Source organism: Symsagittifera roscoffensis, chromosome 7 (genome assembly GCF_963678635.1).
Source record: "Symsagittifera roscoffensis chromosome 7, txSymRosc1.1, whole genome shotgun sequence".
Taxonomy (NCBI): domain Eukaryota; kingdom Metazoa; phylum Xenacoelomorpha; order Acoela; family Convolutidae; genus Symsagittifera; species Symsagittifera roscoffensis.
This window is the reverse complement of record NC_087068.1, coordinates 281,484-303,487: the sequence shown is the minus strand read 5'-3', so window position 1 is coordinate 303,487 and position 22,004 is coordinate 281,484. Positions and strand designations below refer to the sequence as shown.

At 36.1% G+C, this 22,004-nt stretch overlaps 1 protein-coding gene across 4 annotated transcripts in view; it reads right to left on the bottom strand.

Moving 5' to 3' along the window:
* Positions 1-22,004, bottom strand: part of LOC134851711 (uncharacterized) — a 215,982-nt gene that overhangs the window by 104,952 nt on the left and 89,026 nt on the right. For all 4 annotated transcript variants that reach the window (XM_063867924.1, XM_063867926.1, XM_063867928.1 and 1 more), the window contains 2 exons: positions 15,529-15,647; positions 88-387 (listed from right to left, as the gene is read on the bottom strand). In XM_063867924.1, coding sequence (XP_063723994.1) covers positions 88-387; positions 15,529-15,647 — 419 coding nt within the window. The remainder of the gene's footprint in view (positions 1-87; positions 388-15,528; positions 15,648-22,004) is intronic.

Genomic DNA, 22,004 nt, shown 5'->3' with positions numbered 1-22,004 from the left:
TGAGTTATGATTACAATGCGTATCTTTCTTTATACTTTGTGTTACCTCCTAAGTTGTTATCAAGACATTGGACGGTGTGTGTCTTACCTGGCGTGCGGGGTCGTGGACTGCTCTCGCCTGGCCTCCTCTCTTGGCGCCTGGCCTCACCCCCCTCTCCTTCACTCTCGTCCGATGATGAAGGGGGTCTGATTGACACCCTCTTGTACTGTGTCCTGTACATGCCCTGGGGTGGGGGAGGGGTGCCAGAGGCAGTGGCAGTGGATCCGGCCGTGGACCCCTTCCCCGTTCTGGACGAGGAGGAGAAGAAGCTTGCAGGAGTGTGTAGTTGTTTTCCAGAGTGCAGAGACGTCGAGTCCTCTTTGGAGTTCAAACTCATCTGACTGTTGCCTACAGTGAACGCTAGTGTTTTTTGTCGAATGCAATTTCACGCAATAATCTTATAAATTTGCAATAATCTCTATTCTTCATTCGCAATACAAAACATGCTATAAGACAGGGGTGGATTTAGAGGGGGGGGGGGGGCTGGACGCTTTCCTCAGGGATTTGACCCCCTGCCGACCCAAAGGGCCCCCCTTTGGTACTTTTTAAGAAATCCATTTTCGGCCGACCGACCCTAAAACTTTTCTAACGGCGCCTTGGACGCCAATATATACAAGCTTTGAAGGATTTTTTTTCGTGAAAATTTTCCAAAAGGTGCCAAAAAACGGCTTTTTTGACCTGTTTTTTCAAAAATTTGCCTGCGGCGCGTGCAAATTAAAAAAAAAACAAGTCAAAAAAGGCCGTTTTTGAAAAGCAAAACAGATTAAGACACTGAAAAAAAAACTGTCAAAAAACCGTTCAAAAAACCGTAGAAAAACAGGTCAAAACGTTTTTTTTTTTGGAAAACTATGAACAAAAAATTGCGTCTTTTTTGGCGCGCGCTCCTCTTCAAAATTATTATATCTTAACGCAATCGATGGATGTCTTAAAATAATCCCAAAGGGGACCCTTTCGTTGGTGAGGGGTCGAATCCCTGAGGAGGAGAAAACGTCCGCAAACCCCCCGCTCCCGGCCTAATTCGGCACCTGGTTTTAATATTGATCATTAGCTTAATTGAAATATCAATCTTGATTTAAGTCGTGGCCTTCCCTCTTTCGGCTTTGATTATCAGAAATATGTATCTGAAAAACACATTTCGAAAAACGTTTGATTATCTTTTTTTAAAATAGGACTGATTCAAATATTCACTTGTACCATTGAAGTAGTAACTATTTTAAAAGACTGCTTGCAGGAAGCAATTGGTGATCGAAATCAATTTAAATTTGATGCGAATCTCACACTCTTATCTTTTTTGTGTCCAAGGAAAAATACTTTCATAATGAAGTGAGAAGTTTTTTGCGCAGCTTTCAACCAGTGAAATCTCTAAAAATGCTCAATGGTTTTGAATGTCGTTAAAATCAAACTTACGAAGGATGCTATGCAGCTATAGTAAGCGTTCTGATGTCAGGGTTTTTGAAAAAGAAATGAAGTTTTCAGCAAAATTAAACTGTTTTGATTTATTTTGCAGCTGGAAAAGGAAAATGGGAAATAGTTATTCATTGTCTGGACAGGAGCAAAAACAGTATCAATTTTAAAAAGTACCAATTGAAAAGAAAAAAAATTGTTCTTTATGTTGAAATGTGAATATGAGCATCCAAAAAATGAAAAAAGTCCAGTGTTAGCAATGGTCGTTTTTGTTCGTACCTTAAAATTGTTCGAAAAACCTGTCTTTCCTTGTAATTTTTCAGCAATTTTTGCAATAAAATGTAAAACTAAACAATCTAAGGAAGTTGGAAAAAAATGGAAATGAAATAGAAAATTTTGAAAAAAAATTGGAAGATGAGCCCAAGTTATTACCCTTTTCTTGCAAATGCACTGCGTAAATCATTCAAGAAAAGACATCAATTCAAAATCAATGGGAAGATAACAGTATCAGGTTTTCAGTGTTTCAATTAAAGTGAAGAAAAAATTGTTTGGAAATACTGAAATGTAATTTTGAGTATCCAGGTATAATGAAAAAGTCCACATTATAGTCTGAAATTGAGAAAAATGTGTTTCTTTTTTTATATACGCGCCTATAAGATCAATAAAGTAATAAAGTTCAAATCTACACAGACAGCCTGAAATTTGAAAAAAAAAAACAAGCGAATAGGACAAGAAAGAATTTTAAAAATTCTGAAAATGAGCGCAAACTGTTCTTTAGTTTTTGCAAATGAAATGCAAATCTTTTGTAAAGCTTCCAAGAAAAGGCAACTTTCCAAAAAGAAAGTGAAGATAGCATGAGTATCAATTTTTAAACGAACCAAACAAAGAAAAAAAAATGTTTTGCATGCTGAAATGTGAATTTGAACATCGTATAATTAAAAAGACCAGATTTAGTCAGAAACTAAGAAATTGCAGTTTTAAACGCCCTAATTAATGTTTGAAGGTTTTTTTTTATAATTCTCAACAATTTTTGCAATAAAATTTCAGGATATACAGTTTACGGCACTTGAAAAAAAGGTAATGGGAAAAGGAAAAGAACTAGTTTTTTCCACATCAAAAAAATATCAATAAAAGGCTGGATTAATACGTAGTTTTTTTTAGTTTCAGCAAAGCCCAGAAGAAAATACTTGGATATGAAAAACTGTCGATAAATTTTCTTGAAATTCCGCAACTTGCTATTACAATTTTTTCAAAAGTGATGCTTCAAGCAAAAGCAATATACGGCCGTAGACGAAACACTAGTGGGAACAAAATTTTCTCCGGGCGGGTTCGAAGTGATTTGGGTCAGCAGGAATCCCTAAGTAAAATAAGGCATTGTCGCACACAGTTTGGGGATTTAAACAGAGTATAGATCGGAATTTTAGATGATTAGAATGAATTACCGATCCGTAAAAAGGATATTCTCCAACCCCAGGTAGGTCAGAACGTTAATGAGATAATTAAATAAAAACCTCGGGATATTGGTTAATTAAACATAACTCGATTTGAAGAAACTGTAATTGATATTTTCAAAACTTAGATATTTATAACGAATTTTGATTTAAAGACAAGTGTCGTCAGAAAATATCAGGACTTTTAGGGACGACATAACTCTAAAAAAACTGAAACTCAAATAGACAAACATTATAGAGAATAACAAATAGCCTACCCTTAGAGAGAAGAATTTTGCTGTGAGAGCGAACATGGTTTCTCATCAGTTTGAGAACAATTGGTATTGAGATTAAAAAAAAGTTGAACATAATTGGCTATTAGTGAGAGCAATTGGGTTCTCGTTGTTAGTTAGAGAAAAGATAGCGAAATTTGAAAAAAAAAACAAGCGAATAGGACAAGAAAGAATTTTAAAAATTCTGAAAATGAGCGCAAACTGTTCTTTAGTTTTTGCAAATGAAATGCAAATCTTTTGTAAAGCTTCCAAGAAAAGGCAACTTTCCAAAAAGAAAGTGAAGATAGCATGAGTATCAATTTTTAAACGAACCAAACAAAGAAAAAAAAATGTTTTGCATGCTGAAATGTGAATTTGAACATCGTATAATTAAAAAGACCAGATTTAGTCAGAAACTAAGAAATTGCAGTTTTAAACGCCCTAATTAATGTTTGAAGGTTTTTTTTTATAATTCTCAACAACTTTTGCAATAAAATTTCAGGATATACAGTTTACGGCACTTGAAAAAAAGGTAATGGGAAAAGGAAAAGAACTAGTTTTTTCCACATCAAAAAATATCAATAAAAGGCTGGATTAATACGTAGTTTTTTTTAGTTTCAGCAAAGCCCAGAAGAAAATACTTGGATATGAAAAACTGTCGATAAATTTTCTTGAAATTCCGCAACTTGCTATTACAATTTTTTCAAAAGTGATGCTTCAAGCAAAAGCAATATACGGCCGTAGACGAAACACTAGTGGGAACAAAATTTTCTCCGGGCGGGTTCGAAGTGATTTGGGTCAGCAGGAATCCCTAAGTAAAATAAGGCATTGTCGCACACAGTTTCATGCATAAATAATCGATTGAAATAAGTTTTCAATACCAGTCTTTCAAATTGGGAACATATCTGATAAAAATCATTTCATTATCAACTATAATTTCTGATTTGCGTGAAAATTTCTGTTAAATTAGGAAAAGTATTCCAATAAAGTCAAAAAAAAGTAGTGACATAAAGTCTGCATAACGATTGCTTAGTTCACATTTAGATGTGGGTACAACCAAAACGACAGCATCACAAATCAAAAAAATCTTGGCTTTTAGCAAAGGGACGACCCGGAAAACGATGAGCATGTCTGCAGGATCAGTGATCCAAAGAATTTTCCCAGACTTAGAATTCGATGAAGCGTTTACCTTGAGAAATGCAGGCAGTAAAGTGAAGGTGAAAGAGTAGTACGTAAGCAGAAAAGTAAACAAACAATCAAGTCTTAAATAAGCTCGAAGATATAGTCACTCGGTTGGCGGAAAACTCCGGCGAAGTGAGATCAGCGGCGGACCCCCCCCCCCCATGGAAACTAACGGGTCTAGCTTTATGAAACTCATAGGACGGACTTAAAAGATGACTTGGCCCTGGCACGCAAAATCCAGACCCTCGGTTCCCCCGGCCACAAAAGATAACATTTCCTGGAACTGCAAATATCCCCAGTAAAAATCAGCAACCAGCAGTTGGAAAGGAACCAATATAAAGTATGTTTTAGACCTAGACGAGGGAAGCCTAAGTTTAGAACACCAGATTCCCTGGACCCCTTCTTTCGGTCCCCACCCCGAATTTCGGATGACGTTTCTTGGCCCCCACTGAATCCAGGGAGCCAAGACTTTGGAATACTATAGGTAGTAACGAGGTATACCTTCTGTTACAATTTGAGCCAAATCAGGCGGTTGGACCGGAAGTTATTAGCATTTGGGAGAAACACCTCTTAGACCGGAAAAGGGCATTTTACGCAAATAATTTTAAGCAAGGGTATATCGATTTTACGGCGGCAATAGACACTACAAGTCATCTCAGAAAAAGAGATCTGGTAAGTAAAACCCCTCCGACGGCTCCTTTGATAATAGATTTTTCCCGAAAAAAGTGATAATAGATATTAGAAATGGACTGACTGGGAAATATAAACGGGACATGGATGTAACTTGATTGGTAGAACCCCTTTGAGATTCCAAACCTGAATGTGGAAGATACACCTCGGGTGGACCAAGGGTGACCTTGAAATCATCTCTGTGAGTTTAGGAATAAAATTGCATAGACAACTTTGGGGTTTACACCGGAAAGTGACGTATTGCCCCTTCTTCCAGCCCTTGGGTATAAAAAATTCTCACCTTACTAATATTAGGGAGGAATCTAACCTTTTTGGAGTTGAATCAGAAGCCGAAAGATTAATAGCTTTTACAATATGGCATCGAAGTAAAGGAACTAATTAAACTGGCCTTGCCAAACAATGAGTTCCACCTGACTTAGCGAATGAGATAATAATAGAATTTCAATCAGACCAAAAAACAGTAGTCCCAAAGAAAACTGGTAGTAAAGGATCCTTGCACGGGAAATGAGTCTCCTAAACAATTTGAATGGACGGGATATTTACCCAGCTCCCCGTAAGTGATTTATCGGTACAATTTGACCCCTAATAGGTGAATAACGTTCCCTGATAGCTAGCAATCGGGATTTAAACAGAGTATAGATCGGAATTTTAGATGATTAGAATGAATTACCGATCCGTAAAAAGGATATTCTCCAACCCCAGGTAGGTCAGAACGTTAATGAGATAATTAAATAAAAACCTCGGGATATTGGTTAATTAAACATAACTCGATTTGAAGAAACTGTAATTGATATTTTCAAAACTTAGATATTTATAACGAATTTTGATTTAAAGACAAGTGTCGTCAGAAAATATCAGGACTTTTAGGGACGACATAACTCTAAAAAAACTGAAACTCAAATAGACAAACATTATAGAGAATAACAAATAGCCTACCCTTAGAGAGAAGAATTTTGCTGTGAGAGCGAACATGGTTTCTCATCAGTTTGAGAACAATTGGTATTGAGATTTAAAAAAAGTTGAACATAATTGGCTATTAGTGAGAGCAATTGGGTTCTCGTTGTTAGTTAGAGAAAAGATAGCGAAATTAGAGTCTAGTTGGTTCTCCTAGTTAGAGAACTAGGAATTGTGAAGTTATAAGGATCAGTTGAAGTACCTCTAAGGAAAATTGATCCATAGCGACACTATTAATTTAAGCATGTCAGACTGAGTGGTTTTGAGTAATTACTGTGCGTAATTCGTTAATTAGGATTCTCTAGAGAAGAGAGAATCTTTAGCTAAGTCGGGATTTGAATTGCAATGGGGCAAAAGTGTTGATAGATCACAGACCCTTTTTTATTAGATTACCAGAATATACTGTGGCCGCCTAGAGCTGTGTTTAGACAAATTTTTATCTGAGTTTAATTAGAACTGGAAAGTCTTGCGATCGTGAGAGCGGACGAGACAGCCTCAAAGGGGCAAGTAACAGAATACCGTACGGAATAGGTGCCACCAACTAACCCTTTCGGGATTGTGGATAGTAGTGAATCTCGGTCGCACCGCTGAATTCATTACCAAAGAGACCACTCTGCAGTGCCGCTAAGTTAGTGTGTGAGAAAAGGCGTAGATAAGCTAATCCCCGAAATCTACATTGGCGCTCCTGGGTGGGCCATTTTCTGGATTGTAGTTAGCAAGACCTACTGTGCTGAACGAGATAGTTTGAACAGAAGATGAACAAAGTAGAGCGTGCAATGATAGCTGAGGCTGCGGTGGCAGCGGCTAATGCTTTTGACAGGCAGCAGGGAATGTTCGGATTTGAACAATACTGTAAGATCGATTCCCCTCTTCTTGTAACTACCAGAGTTGGGCAGACTGGAAGAAACAATGTGCCTGGGTGGCCGATTGCAACCTGTGGTTAGTTGAGCAGGCAAGGTTGATGCTGCCCACCTGTTTGACGGACTTGGCGCTCGACAAGTTTACGAGCATGCCAGACCACTTCAGGGAGGAAGTTGATGGCTTCCCGGAGCCTACCTTAGGGAGGACGCTGAATTAACTCGATCAGCGGTTCATGCTCTTCCAGAGTCGGGTGGCTGCCAGAGCTGATTTCAAGAGTCAAATGCAAGGAGAGAAGGCAGTCTTGTGGGAGTTTTCGAGACGAGTATGGTCGCTAGGTGACGTGGAAACAGAAATATGGTGCATGAGCGAGAGATGACATGAACTGTGAGCAGTTCATAGATGGCATATACGACACAAAACTGCAAGACCTACTTCTACGAGAGGAGTTTGAAACTTTCAGTCAGGCGGTAACACGAGCTCAGTCTCTTGATCTGGCGAAAAAAACTGCCAGATCAAGAAGCGGGAGACGGCCACATTAGAGTTGCAGGGTGTGTTTTAACTCATGTCTCGATCAAAAAAAGGTTATTGGGAAATGGGTGGCTCAACATGAGCTGGAGCAGAGCTAAGAAGAATACAGACGAGTAATGATCAGAAGCTGGACGAATTAACACCGCAAATTAAGGTGCAGAATTTGCGGCTTGATGAACTGGCGACTCAGTTGCAGATGCAGAACTTGCGGCACAATGACTTAGTGACACAGATGCAAAGATTGACGGTCATGATGGAAAAAATCGTTAACTTTGTAATTCCCGCTTTTAACTGGCTAATTTCCGCAGCATTTTTTATTCCATCCAAGAAAAAGTTTGCTGTTTTGACAAATTTATATGAAACGTTTCGCTAGTGATCAATTTTGTGATCGTTTCGCTTGTGATCTAATCCGTCTTAGAATTTGTTATAAATTGAGTTAAACCATAAATTCAAGTCACCTTTTTACCTAGCTATTGTGAGAAAAAAAACTTCAGAGTTTTGGAGAATAACTTTCAGAGAAAAATCTGTAAAAAAATGTTGTGAAATTTTTATTTCATGTTTTTTTTTGAAAATTTCATCTTTTCTAAAGTTAACTCTAATGAAAAAAGACCTTTAATGGGTTTCTGATAGACTGTAGAAATGGATCTATATGAAACTAATGTTGTTTCGTGATAATTCTTTGTCTTCCGATGAGCCCAAAGGTGACAGTTTATTTCACGTTCAGAGATTTTGTTAATGACAGCATTTTATTAATCCATTAGGTAAAAATGTGATATAATTGTGCTACTGTGACAGAATTTTGCAATGACAATGACTTTGCAAAATGGAGATTATAATGAATATAATTGGTTTAAGGAGATGTTTTGTAAAAACTATACTACAAAAATTGGTTGTAAGAGTAATAACCATTGGAGAATATGCTATAATTTGGTAATAGTAACAAAGTAAACTTGTCATGAAATCTGCATAACGGCTTCTTAGTTTATATTTGGATGTGAGTGCAAGCAAAAATAGAGCATCAAAATTCTTGGCTTATAGCAAGTTGACAACCAGGAAAGAGATGAACATATCAAATCAAGTTTGAAGGGGCCTTGATAAAATGGGTTCATGGATTGCTCACAAGCTTCACTCCAGGTTTTTTGCTATTGAAGCATGTCAAGGTTCGTTTCAACAGGCAAGTGGTGAAACTTCAAGTACTACGGACAATGAGTTACCTGACAGACAACGCAAAACTGAATGGCGTCAAATTCGTTGAAGTTATCTCGACATTTTAGCCAGCCATTTTTTTTCCATCTCCAAAAAGGCTTTCTTGTTTCCAACATACAAAAAATTATTCTACCTGCGATCAATTTTCTAAAAGTTGCGGGGGTTAACTTTTTGAAATTTGTGAAAATTAACGTACTGTAAATTCAAACATGCTGAGTTGTTTGACCAAAACATAATCATCAAATTTACCAAAATCGCCCATAGTATAACCGGGTGATATGATTGATTTTCCAAGAATATACCGAGTAGTCAAGTTATTCTCCTTGTAACATCAATTAAAATCTAAGTGAACCCAGACAACTGAATCAAAACGTTTTTTATCAGGTTTTGAGTTCCCAATTTTTTGAGCTTGCATTTTTTCAAAAAATATAAACATGTCACCATTTGTTTGTTACTTTTTGATTTATCTTTTTGACTTTTGAGTCAACTAAGATTAAATCAGAGTCATCATCGGGTCTCGAAGATCTGAATAGCTTAGATTATAATTGTGAAAACTTCCAGCGATGTCTTTCTGAGATCATCTCGCTTCATGGGTTGAGGCGTTCGACTCCTCATTCGATCGACACGGTCGGACGGAGACTAATTTTCGTCGCAAATTTAGACGGTCGAACGAAAATCATAGTCAAACAAAGTCGAATCATGAGTCGAACAGGGTTGATAGAGTCAAACAGGGTCGAATCATGAGTCGAACAGGGTCGAATCATGAGTCGATTAGGGCTGAATCATGAGTCGAACAGGGTCGAATGATGAGTCGAGCAGGGTCGAATCATGAGTCGAACAGGGTCGAATCATGAGCCGAACAGGGTCGAATCATGAGTCGAACAGGGTCGAATCATGAGCCGAGCAGGGTCGAATCATGAGTCGAACAGAGTCGAATCATGAGTCGAACAGTGTCGAACCATAAGTCGAACAGGGTCGATAGAGTCGAACAGGGTTGAATCAAGAGTCGAGCAGGGTCAAATCATGAGTCGAACAGAGTCGAATAATGAGTCGAACCATAAGTCGAACAGGGTCGATAGAGTCAAACAGAGTCGAATCAAGAGTCGAACAGTGTCGAATCATGAGTCCAACAGGGTCGAGCACAATCATGAGTCGAGCACTTCTGCCCGGGTTAAATTCTCACAAAATAGCAGAAAATTAGATAACGAGAAAAACCAATAAAAGGACAAGGGGGAGGGAAAATGGAAAGCCATTATGGAAGCATGCTAGTCATAAAACGCACATATATGGTCATACAGTTTGATTGGAAAGAATGCTACTCATTCAATTCCCCTATATGAGAATTTTTTGACTAACATTTTTCAGGGAAAAATTGTATGGAATTTTATGGCTAGCTTTTTTAGTTTATGGAGGTCAACCTGTTAGTTTACCTTTAAATTGAGTTGAAAGCCAATATGCTTCAAAACAAATGAGTGAAAAGTTTGATCTCGAATGGTGTTGTAGATCGGTAGAAGACAAGAGATTTGTTATGAAGATTTTACTGAAATTCATATGGATGATAAAGGACATACAATTTAATTGGTATATATCATGTGTAAAAATCTACCTAAAACAAATTATATCTTTAGTGATAAATATCTTTTTGTCAACGTGTTCTCGTTTTTAGTAACTTTTTACCTAAAATACATTCGACAAGAAAAATCATCGCAATCATGGATAGGGTTGCTTAATTGATTAAATCTTCAGAATCTATGTGACAATTGGTTAAACTCAATTGATAATAAAAAGACAGCTAAAAATTCAGAATTGCTTTTGAACCGATTTATTTCAGTGCAATAGATCATGGGAGAACTCGAATCCTTCTGGGAGAACTCGAATCTTGAAAAAAGTCGAACCACGTCTTGTGACCTGCCAGGTCATCAAGCAACCTTTCTCAGAGCAATTACAACGCCCCTATAGATGATGCCTTCTCGTCTTGTCAAGGTCTCTGCATCCTTCTTGAAGTGTGATTCAGCTATTGAGCATGGTCTCCAATCATCGCTTCATATCCGTTCGAACACAGGGTGATGTGTTCAATTCGATTGGATGTCGTTTTTTATGTCTTTCAGCTTGATTGTCTGAGTGTATGCGAAGAGTGTGGCATTCTGAAAGAAACATGTTTTCTCCTCCTTTGGTGTCTCGTCTTTGAAACGCAGTCTGCTCAAAGTGTCCACATGTGAGATCTGCTCTCCTGGAACATGTTTCAGTTTGTAGTCGAATCTCATCCGCGCCCTAGCCCACCTGGTTCTTCTAGCTGATGCTAGTATACTAACCCTTCGTCTGACGCGAATAGGTATTGCAAGGATTTGTGATCTGTTTCTAGAGTGAAGTTTCGCCTCAGTATTAAAGTGTCAGTCGCGTGACCAAAACCACGATTGCCAAAGCTTGTCGTTCTATGTTGGAGTAGTTGCACTCAGCGGATGTTAGCTTCCTTAAAATCTAGATCACTGGATGTTATTCTTGTGAGAGAACCCACCAACTGCCTGCTCCGAAGCATTGACGGTCACAGTCACATCTTTATCCAGGGAGAAGGGTTGCACGTCTGATTTTCAGCAGAATTTTTGTTTGATACACTGAAAGGCATTGTTGTGTTGGTCAGTCCACTCGAAGTCTTGACTCTGTAAATCATTGAGAGAGATCATCTTGGTGACGAAGTTCGGAACCATTTGTCCGTAGAAGTTTGCCAGTCCTCAAGATGATGGATTTTCTTTGTGGTTCGCGGTTATCTTGGTGCTCCGAATCTTTTCAACAAGCCTATTTTCAATCCATCAGCTGAAAGTGAATAGCCTGAAAAGGAAACAGTTTTTTAGTGGTTTCGGGTTAGACTTGGTCTCACTGATTGTGATTTGTTTCTCGGAAATGTCCATTAACTGCCGTCATATGCTTTTGGTGTTCCTCGCGTGATGCTCCGTAGACAAGCAGGTCGTCTTGGAGGATAATCACGCCTTTGATGTCTTTGAGTGTGTTATCGATGCACTTTTGAAAGATCGAGGTAGTCAACACATCCTGATCAGCCCCTGTTGGGTGTTGACTTTGCACACTTCTTTTTCTTCATCATTAAGCTCGATTTGATTTTAAGCGATTTGATTCAATTTTGCCGAAGAACTTGGCTCGATGTAAGTTGTAGAAAATTGTCTCCATGTCGGATAATGGGTAGTCTTTGTCCATTTTTTTGCCATTGAGGTGAAATTTTTATTCGGCACAAAGTCTGAGTTCACTGTTTTTTTTTTTGTGCCACACTACTGAAGATGCCTTGGTAACTCCTCTGGGCCACCTTGGCTCGAAAAGTCTCTGCCGGACCCTTTACTGTAGTTTTGTTTTCAGTGCCTCCTTCATTGGCAGCGGAATTTTGCGTGCTTGGCAGAAAAATGATTGGGCTGCAGGCTACAGTTTCACCTGGACCTTGTACCCTTTGACTGACGACAAAGTATTTGAGAGCCCATGTATCGAATGTATCGGATACTAACTTGGTAAGTAGTCCAAAATCCCTGTTGGATCGCCCAACTGCCGGGTGCCGGAGTAGCTTTGAGTTGATTCGACCATTTCATGTCAGGTCACAAAAAGCTGTTCATTTAATGTAGAGTTTGTCTCCGTCGTATGCCTCTAGACTCCCAGCAGTTCCAGCTAGAGTAGGTCTTCCAAGCTTCTACCAGATACATGACGATATCAACGTTGTATCAGCACCAGTGCCCAATCACTTCAGTGCCGTCAATGACGACACTTTTCCATGAGGCGACAATGCCGATGAAACTTGATGCAAAAACAGCGCCCTCTGAGAACTGGCCCCTATCAGCATGACTGTTTTCTCTCCTATTTATTCTACTGTTACATGTGTTATTGTTGCTGAACTTACGTCGACACTTTTTTTGCAAAATTCCTGTCTTACCATATGAGTTACATTCCTTACGGGTTGAAGAATAAGACTTATACCCGAGTGGTTTTTTCATCCGCACTTTTTTGTATCCGATTTATCGCTAATGTAAGCTTCATTAACAATTTCCGGTTTTCTGGAGGTTGATTTAGAAGTTAGCAATTGTTTCTTTATTTTAAACTTAGTTTGTATTTGATCGCTAAACTGTAAGACAGTTTTCATATCAATTAAAATTAACTTTGTTGAACCTCTTTTTGCCTCAAATAACTTGAAATTAGAATCTTCTGATCTTAGTCACGAGATGAGCTTCATTGATTTTATATCGTCTTCCGCATCAGCGATGTTTTTATGTCCCGAAATGATTCTGAACTGTCGATAGGAAGATGACTCGCTCAGCAATCACCACATTGTCACTGAGTCTACAGTAATCTCGTACCACAGTGTGGATCTCATTGAACGTGATCTCTATGAGGATTTTTTGCGAAACAAGAATCCACTTCTTCAAAATTGCTGGCACTCAACACTGACTGAGGAAGAAATTCGTATTTTGAAAGTCTGCGAGATACGCTCCCTCTGCAGCACTGTCGCTCTCCTTCTCTGAGCGGGCTCTCCCAAGGAAAGCAATCAACCAAAGCATTGTCCCCTCAGATTTCAGAACATTTAATGAATTGCCAGCTCCAGTCTGGACACCACTATTGTGGATCGGTGCAATGCGAGAGAATATGTGCAGAAGATTTTTTTGAGATCGATCTAAGTTTTTTTTTCCTAATTTTTAGTTGCTATTACTAGCTTTTTTTGTTGGGAAAAGTATACAAAAAAAAACAAAATATGTTATTAGGAAGGAATATCTTTTTTGTTCACGTGTTCGAACTTTTGATAACTTTTAGAAAAAAACATTCGAGAAAACTATCTTTGCATTTTTGCATAGGTTTGATTAGTTTATCTATCATCTTTGACACAATGTTACGGTTGGTTCAATTTAACTGATAATAAAGAATCAGTAATTAAAATGGAATTGCTTCTGAAGCAATTCAATACGCTTCAATATATCTAGAATTTGACATATTTATTCTCTTTAATTTTCATAGTAAGAGTTTTCTCAGGTCATCACTAATTGTTTGCCTGTTTAATGCATTCTTCGACAAGGTTCCGTACGCGGATCCTGTGTTTGTCTTGTCTATGTAAATGATATGCTGCTAGTCGCTCAAATAATTGACGTTTTTCAGACGATTCGAAAACTTTTCTGGAGATAGCGACATGTGTAATTTTCAGCTTGATGGTTTTTAGACACATTTTTGGATTGAATAAAATCAGTTATTTCTAACTTGCTTTACTCGAAATAAAAAAGATTGTAATTACAAAAATTGTTTTTCTTGCAAAACTTTCCTGCAAATTTTTTGGTGTAGTAGCCAAAAATTATGAGTTTTGTTCATACATTGGTACAAAAATCTGACTTAAATTAGAGCACCAGTACGGTTTAATAACAATTTTTTTTAAACAAAAATCTTCCTTAATTACACTTTAGCTGCAACAAAAACCAATCACACAGATGCAATGCTGATTTTCATATGTACTTGCAGTTTGCCGCAAAACTTCATATGTGTATTTCGAAGAAAGTTTTTCAGAATATTCTTTTTTGTAACAGAACCATTGCTAAACTCAGCAAGTAATTGGTTTATTGAATTTGATTTGATAAATTGAGTCAGTATGACAAAAACTTTAGTTAAATTCGTGTTTTGTTTACACAATAGCAATGTCTCTCAGTCGGCGTTCTTCGTGCGTCAAAAAACTCCCAAACAAAATTCGCCCATACAATTCAAATAAGTTAAGTCTAAGAAAAAATTGCTAACCATACACTTTTCATACGCTTTTTTCTAAATAGTGTCATCGAACTTAAAAAGAACATTTCTTTCTTCGGGAATGAAAGCCAATGTATCGTAAATTGTTATGTCAAAAAAGCTAGTCCACACTTTCCATTCAATTTCATTGAAGTTTTGAAATTACCTCAAAAATTTTTTTGAGTTATTGTTTGCGCGCAATCCCCGGTTTGGACAAAAATGCTTGTTATACATTTCTCATAAATGGGAAATTTGTTTTCCTGCAATTCCATGCAATTCCATACGTAAAGAAAACTGTGTGAAATCTCTATAGTTAACATTTTCCCACAAATGGCAATTGTATGATAGGTGCGTTGCAACCGAACACAAGTGACAAAGACCTTGATTGCTCAAAGCACTGAAAGTTGGGCGGTCTTGCTGTTACAATGCATAGAAAATGACCTGAATTGTCTCGAGCTGTCTTTTACAAATGATATAACAAAAAAAAACTTTTATTTTTTGGCAAAATTTTTCAATGACGATTATTTTAATTTTTTGAATTTTCAATTAATCAGACATTGATCAAGGCATACATAATCACGCCATACAAAAGAAATCGGAATTTATTAACGTAGCATGTAAACTAACCGGAATATATATAAGGTAGTCCTGGAACATAACGTAGTCATGAAATTCTAAAAAAAAATTGAAAGTTTGCTACTTTCATTATAGCGTTTGTGCGAGACATCGATGTTCAGGTCACTAGAGGCAATGTATATTTAATCTTTTGGTGATTTAAGCCTTCATTAACTTGTGATTGATCACGAATACAATTCGAAAAAATGGAGAAGTTAAATTGAATAAAAATTAACAGTTTTTTGGTTGCTGGAAAAAATGCTACTAATACAAAGTCCATATAGCAAAAGATCCTAATTATAAACCTTTAATACAACCTTATGTTCTTCAGGAATTGCATGAAAAATGTACCTGGGTCGACAATAAATATAAGATATTTATCATTTGTTTTCCAATTGTATGAAGAGCGTTTTTGGCCAACGCGGGCCCTTATTCGACCCCATCCATTTTGGCAAATTTGCAGAAGCGACTATTTTTCACTGTCCTCGTATGACGATTCCCGGGGAGAAAAAAGTTTTAATTGTTTTCAAAAGGCAACTGCTTTATAAGATCTGTTCGTAAGCTTTCTACTGGTTGTCTTGCAATGTATACAAACCTACCATTTTGGTGTCCCTTGCCCGCCAGCAGGAGATTTGGAATTACAGATTTGGGACAGTTGTCCCTGCAACACTCGGCGTCCCGGTCTGGACAACAGACAGTGATTCTGCTGGAAGGACACCTTAAATAAAAAATAAAAAAATATCTGCCACAGAATCGCCAAAACAATAATTTATGAAAACCGCCATTTCACATTTTTCAAAAACTTGAAAGCATAAATAGAAACCTTAAAAAAATGATCCAATTTATTTAGGAGCCCATCAACAATTCCAAAAAACGACTCGAAGCCATTGTCTGGTTGGAAATGAGAATCACTATAATTTGCAAACCAATCTGTTTATTTCTTTTAAGATTTGAAAAATCAAAAACGAAAAGCATAAAATTAGGTTCATGTCTTCTCTCGAAATTTAGTCGCTTTTATTAAGTGTCGCAAACAATTACCCTCAAAAATTCACCGGCGGAATCTTGAAAAAAGTATAATTGAATTTATTCGTTTTCGCACTATTAAGGCCATGAATGAAACCAATTATTTTCAGAATGCATTGCAAAAAGTGTATTTCTTTTTTTAATCCAGATTCAATTTGCTCCCGATGTTGGGTAAGTGTTTTATAGCTTAATTAACTACTGGAACCTGATCTAAACTACATTTTATGATTGGATAAATTAGATATTTTACCAATGTAAAGTATTTAACATTAACCAATCATGATCCATCTAACTAACAATCCACTTATTTGTAAGTGCTGAAATTACTTGTAATTTCAGCACCAGAGAGATTTGAATTTAACTTAGAAATTAGTTGAACTCTCCCGAGTACTTCAGCAGCCGCAATAAACCAGTATACCCTAGATCTATTGAGCCTAGCAGAGACTAGTTAAACAACCTGAGACTAGATAGTATAAGAGTAAGATTAGGATCGGTATTAGACTAAGAAGTTGCACGAATCTATCCGGCCGAAAATAAGATAGCGTGACGAGCAGACGGTGTACCCTATCCGAAATTACTCTATGAGTTATACCCATCGGTCATAACTCATCTGGTGCGACCATAAGTCTCGAACAAGACCTTAATAGCTTAGAATTAACCAATAATAGATTAGAATTTAGACAAAACGTTTACAAAATGTTATACGACAATAATTTAATCGAAATGTCTCTACGACTCAATAGATCAGAGCCAATATTCCAAACGATAACAGAACTACCCGGAATTGGAAGAAGACCTCGAACCAGAGACGACATACGACAAAGCAGAAACTTACCATATAGTTATATGATAGTTCGGCAAAAGCCAGAACAAACTTTTGTATTTAGAATACTACTAGCAATGAATTTAGATTTTCATTTGCAAACATAAAATTTTGAAGTCAATCTTCAAAATCATTTCAGGCGCTAAACAAAATTATTAATATACAATAACGATTGATAAAAAGATCTCAGATCGTTTTCCTAAATTCTGCAGTAATATACAAAACATGTTTGAAAAATATTTATTGAAAAATCAAAATAAAAATTAGTAGCATGACAATAAACGGTTAGTAATTATAAATCATCCTGTTGTTCCAGCTTCATCGCCTAAACATAACAGCATTCATAAGCTCACTAATATCATAAAAATACTAAATCTATTCTTTACACAAATTTAAAACATTTTAAACTTAAATTCACTTAATTTTAAAATCAGATCATCAAGGCTTATCCTTGGATCTTAAATCATTTTCTATTTAATTAAATTTAAAACTTGATCATCAAGGCCTATCCTTGGATCAAAAAGAACAACTTTGTTCTCCCCCACCCACTTAACTAGTGTCTAACGACCTCAAACGTCGATTCACTATCCAACCCTTTCTAAAAACCCAGGACTAATAGAAATTTTTAAACAAAACTAATCATTCAAATTAGGATAAACAGTGAAGAACTTCGGTTATTCATCCTTCACTTGATCCCCCCTCTTACCAGACCCAGGATAAATCTTAGACTTAGTAAGTTTAAAATAGTATCTAACGAACTACTCGCGTTCTAATTATACCTGAACCTTGTGGATCGATTTACTATTCTCCAACCCTGAACACAATCACTACCCTTAAGTAAGATTAAGTAAGTTAACACCTTAGCTTATACTATCCACGAGAAAGTATAAAATCATTCTTCGGAATCGATATACTTTTCTCCCCAACCCTGAACAAATAGACCCAGGTTAGGCTAACAAAAAAATCGTAAGGACTAACAGTTTAAGCAAATAGAAATCATTTAACAACCTTTTGCATCCGTCATCCTAAACCTTATGTCATTTAAAAACCTAGGAAATAAACAAAAAATCGTTTTACACAATTGTGAAATAGATAACAAAAAATACGACCTTGTAATCACACCTCATACACAAACAGTTGGATACATTAGAACAAAACGACAAACATTAAAGAGAAAAATAATAACTAAACAAAGACAAATAACACGAAAAAGATTTTCAAAAAATTGAAATGCATTTTCAGAATCAGAAACCAACAGTTTAGACGAACTTTATAAACTAAAAGAATCAATAGATAAAAATTGCCCAATTCACGATCAATTATATTTCTCTGACTCAGAAACAACTTCAAATTCATCAAAAAGAGGAAAAAGAAGAATAAAAAAGCAGTATAAACACAAACCAATACATTTATACAATTGGAATCAACCAATTAGACACATTGATAATTACATATTAACAGTCATCGAACGAAAAAATGAGCTCAACGCACACCCCAGGTGAAGAAAGTCCAGATGATGATGATATCTTCCCCTTTATCGTAGATGCAACCACTGATAGAGGACAGCATATATTTTGCAAAAATTTACTCTTAAATTTGTTTGAACCCGGAATCAGTCCATGTAAAACAGAGTTCCCAGATGTAAAAATCAAAAGACAAATTATCGATCACTATCTAAAAGATATATGTAACCTAACACAACAATACGGAATCTACTCCATAGAATTCAGCTCACCAAACCAGAATCACAGTAAATATATAATTCAAACAGACGACCTTGATTTAGAATTCTCAAAAGTATTCTCAGAACATATAAAAAGCATTATATCTCGATATTAGAAAACGAAATCCAGATACCAAATGTCTCACCGACAGAAACATCTAAACATATAAGAGTACGACATGAAATCACACTACTCTCTAGTTTTCTAAATATAATTAAAGAAAATTTCACGAAAGATGAAGTTTCACAACATACAAAACACGACTTACAAAAAATCTTGGCATGGTTCATAATAGATTATTTCACACATAATATTGATTTAATTTCACAAGCAAGAAAAAATTTTAGACCCCAAAACTCAAACGATGATACTGCCATCACAGAACAATCAGACTATGTTTGGGACCCCGAATGGTCTCATCCCGCATCCATAAACTTCCCACAATCAATCTCAAGTCAAGCAATAAGTACGATATCTTATGTAAGAGATTATGTACGAGTAATACCATTAACCATTGATGCAACACCATTAAACTATAATAAATTTTTACCCGATATGCAAAATAATAGTTTAAACTCTACAGTCATACACAATGAAAACCTCAATGGAACTAGGAATCTTACTCAACAAGATATCCAGACACCATCACACTTCATAAATGAAGAAATCGTACACACAACAACTACACAACAAAGTATTTCACCAATACGTCCAAACTTAACAACACCAAGAAATACAAATCCTTCACAAACACAGGTAACATTACAATCAACCGTTAAACCTTCGGTTGCCCCAAAATATTCACACATGGATTACCAAACATACAGACCCATGACAATACCGCCAAAAACACGCAAAACGTTCACTAGAAACAACTTTGCAGACCATAATTATAATTACACACATCCATCAAAAACAAATTATCAACCACGAAAAAATTTTAGTAATTATACAAGATCTCGAAACTGGGATAACCCAATGGCACCACCTAATTCAGTGAATTTCCAAACAAATTTACATCCTCCACAGGATCGTAGTGAAAACAAAATAAAAATAAAAAACAAACATCTTATCAAATGGATTACTTATCCTCAGATGATGATTTCTTACAACCAGATATATTTGCACCCTATAATCAAGAATATCGTGGACAAGGAATATAGAAACCACATACATATCATAGAATTTTTTCTCCACAACCAATAGATACACAAAATCAACAACCAATTCAGCAACAAAACCCAATTAATACACAATCTTTTCAACCAATTCAGCAACAAAACCCAATGATTGCAAACTAGTACCAACCAGCACAAATGCAAAATGAAATACCACTCCCATATTATCTTCAACAACACGAAATAACAAGAAATCAACTTTCAAATTTTTCTCAAATGCCAAATGCAGCAGAATCATTACAAATGACGATGAATCCATACCTTATGGGTGGATCATCAATAACATCAAATAAACCTTTAATGGTATTCACAGGAACAGACCCTGAATATTCTGTAGAAGACTATTTAAATGCAGTCACAGCAAATTTGATTTTAAACATAGGACCTGAACCAATTAATACGCCACTACATCGAAACTGGATACATCGACGCACAGCGTTAATACAAACAACTCTAGATGGCGCAGCCCAAAAATGGTTTTCAGTATTGCCTATAGAAATAAAATCAAATTGGAAAAGGTTTACACAAGAATTTTCAAAAATGTTTGACTCCGAAAGAAACAAACAACAACAAAGAGTTTTATGTAATGAAATTCGCAGATTACCAAACGAAACCATCAAGCAATTAGCAGTACGAATCGAAACACTAGTTCGAAAAGCATATTCATTAAATACACATGACTATAAAAACACAAAGATGACAGAAATCCTAATGATGACCTTAACACCACAATTAAGGAAAATAGCAATAAAAAAGAGAGCATCCCATCCTTCGTCAATTCGAGAACCCGATTTAGATTTTCGAAAACTAGTAGACAAACTAGAACAAGCAGAAATCACAATGAAACTCGAAGAAACGGAAAATCTGAAATTACAATACGTTAACAGAATTGAAACAGCTTCCACAAATATAAACAATATACAGGAATCAGATACAGACCTCGTTGAAAAAATCACTGAAATACTCAATATTTACGAAAAACACCCAAACTTTAAAGGCAAACCATCTTTCAAAAAATGGTGTAATTATTGCCGACGATACGGACATAGTATTTCTGAATGTAGACAAAAACAGCAAGACAATCAAAATAAACCTCAAAAATATAAAGAACCAAATAAATCATTCTATCAATACATGAAAAAAGACCAAAATCTACCGAACAAAACAGTCTACAGCAACAACAGTTCAGGAAAACCACTCCCGAACAATACAAATTATACAAGAAATCAATCACCATATAACTCAAGTTATAGAGGAAGATCACCAGAACGAAGAAACACGCAAAATTCATCACAAAATCACTACAATAGACCAAATAGTCGAAATAACTACTCCAGATCACATTCAAATACACAACGATTTGTTTCTAGATCTAATTCCCAATCAAGAAATAATTATTATCCAAACAATCAATCACGAAATTCATCATACAATAGGAATAGAAACTACTCCAATAATCGGAATAGAAGTTATTCAAACAACCAAAACCAGAATTACCCGAACAATCAATCAAGGAATAACTCATATAATAGATCGAACTATAACAGACCAAACAATAATTACCAAAACAGATCGCGAAATAATTCACAAAATCGACACTCAAGTTATAATAATCGTTATAGAATTTATTCCCAATCACCACACCGGAATAATAATAACTATAATAATTCTAATAATCGCCACAGAAGTAGTACACCTAAACATCAAAGACATATTAATCAAGTACAATCTAATCCAGAAACAACATCAGACCCTCCAGGTATTGATGACACAGTAACTGATACGTTACAACTCAATCAAATAAACTGTGGATCATCAGATTCAGAAAGCGATGCAGAAAACACTCTCTCCATCAATATGATAAAAGTCGAAAATGACTATGAACCTGTTATATATGAACAACCTTTTTCATCACACATATATGAGAATCAATCAGAACTCCTTCACAATTATTATATTGAACCCGTCCATTCCACACCGACGACACAAAAAACTAATGAAATTAACACTACAAATCAACCCAATGAGAACGAAAAAACAAAATGCTTGAATACAAATCACATCTATCAAAACATACAAAAAGAACAACCCAATGAAAAAATTTGGACAATACCATTTCTTTTAGAAAGTCCAAGAAGCAAAGAATTTCAACCACCAGATCTTGAAATTGATTTTTTAATTGATTCAGGAGCAGAATCAAATATAATAAACATTCCCACATGGAATGAAATAAAAACCATACACCCAAAGCTAACACCTCTTGAAACTTCCAGCAAACTAGCAACAGCACAAGGATCAACATTAATAAACTACGGAAAAATTCAATT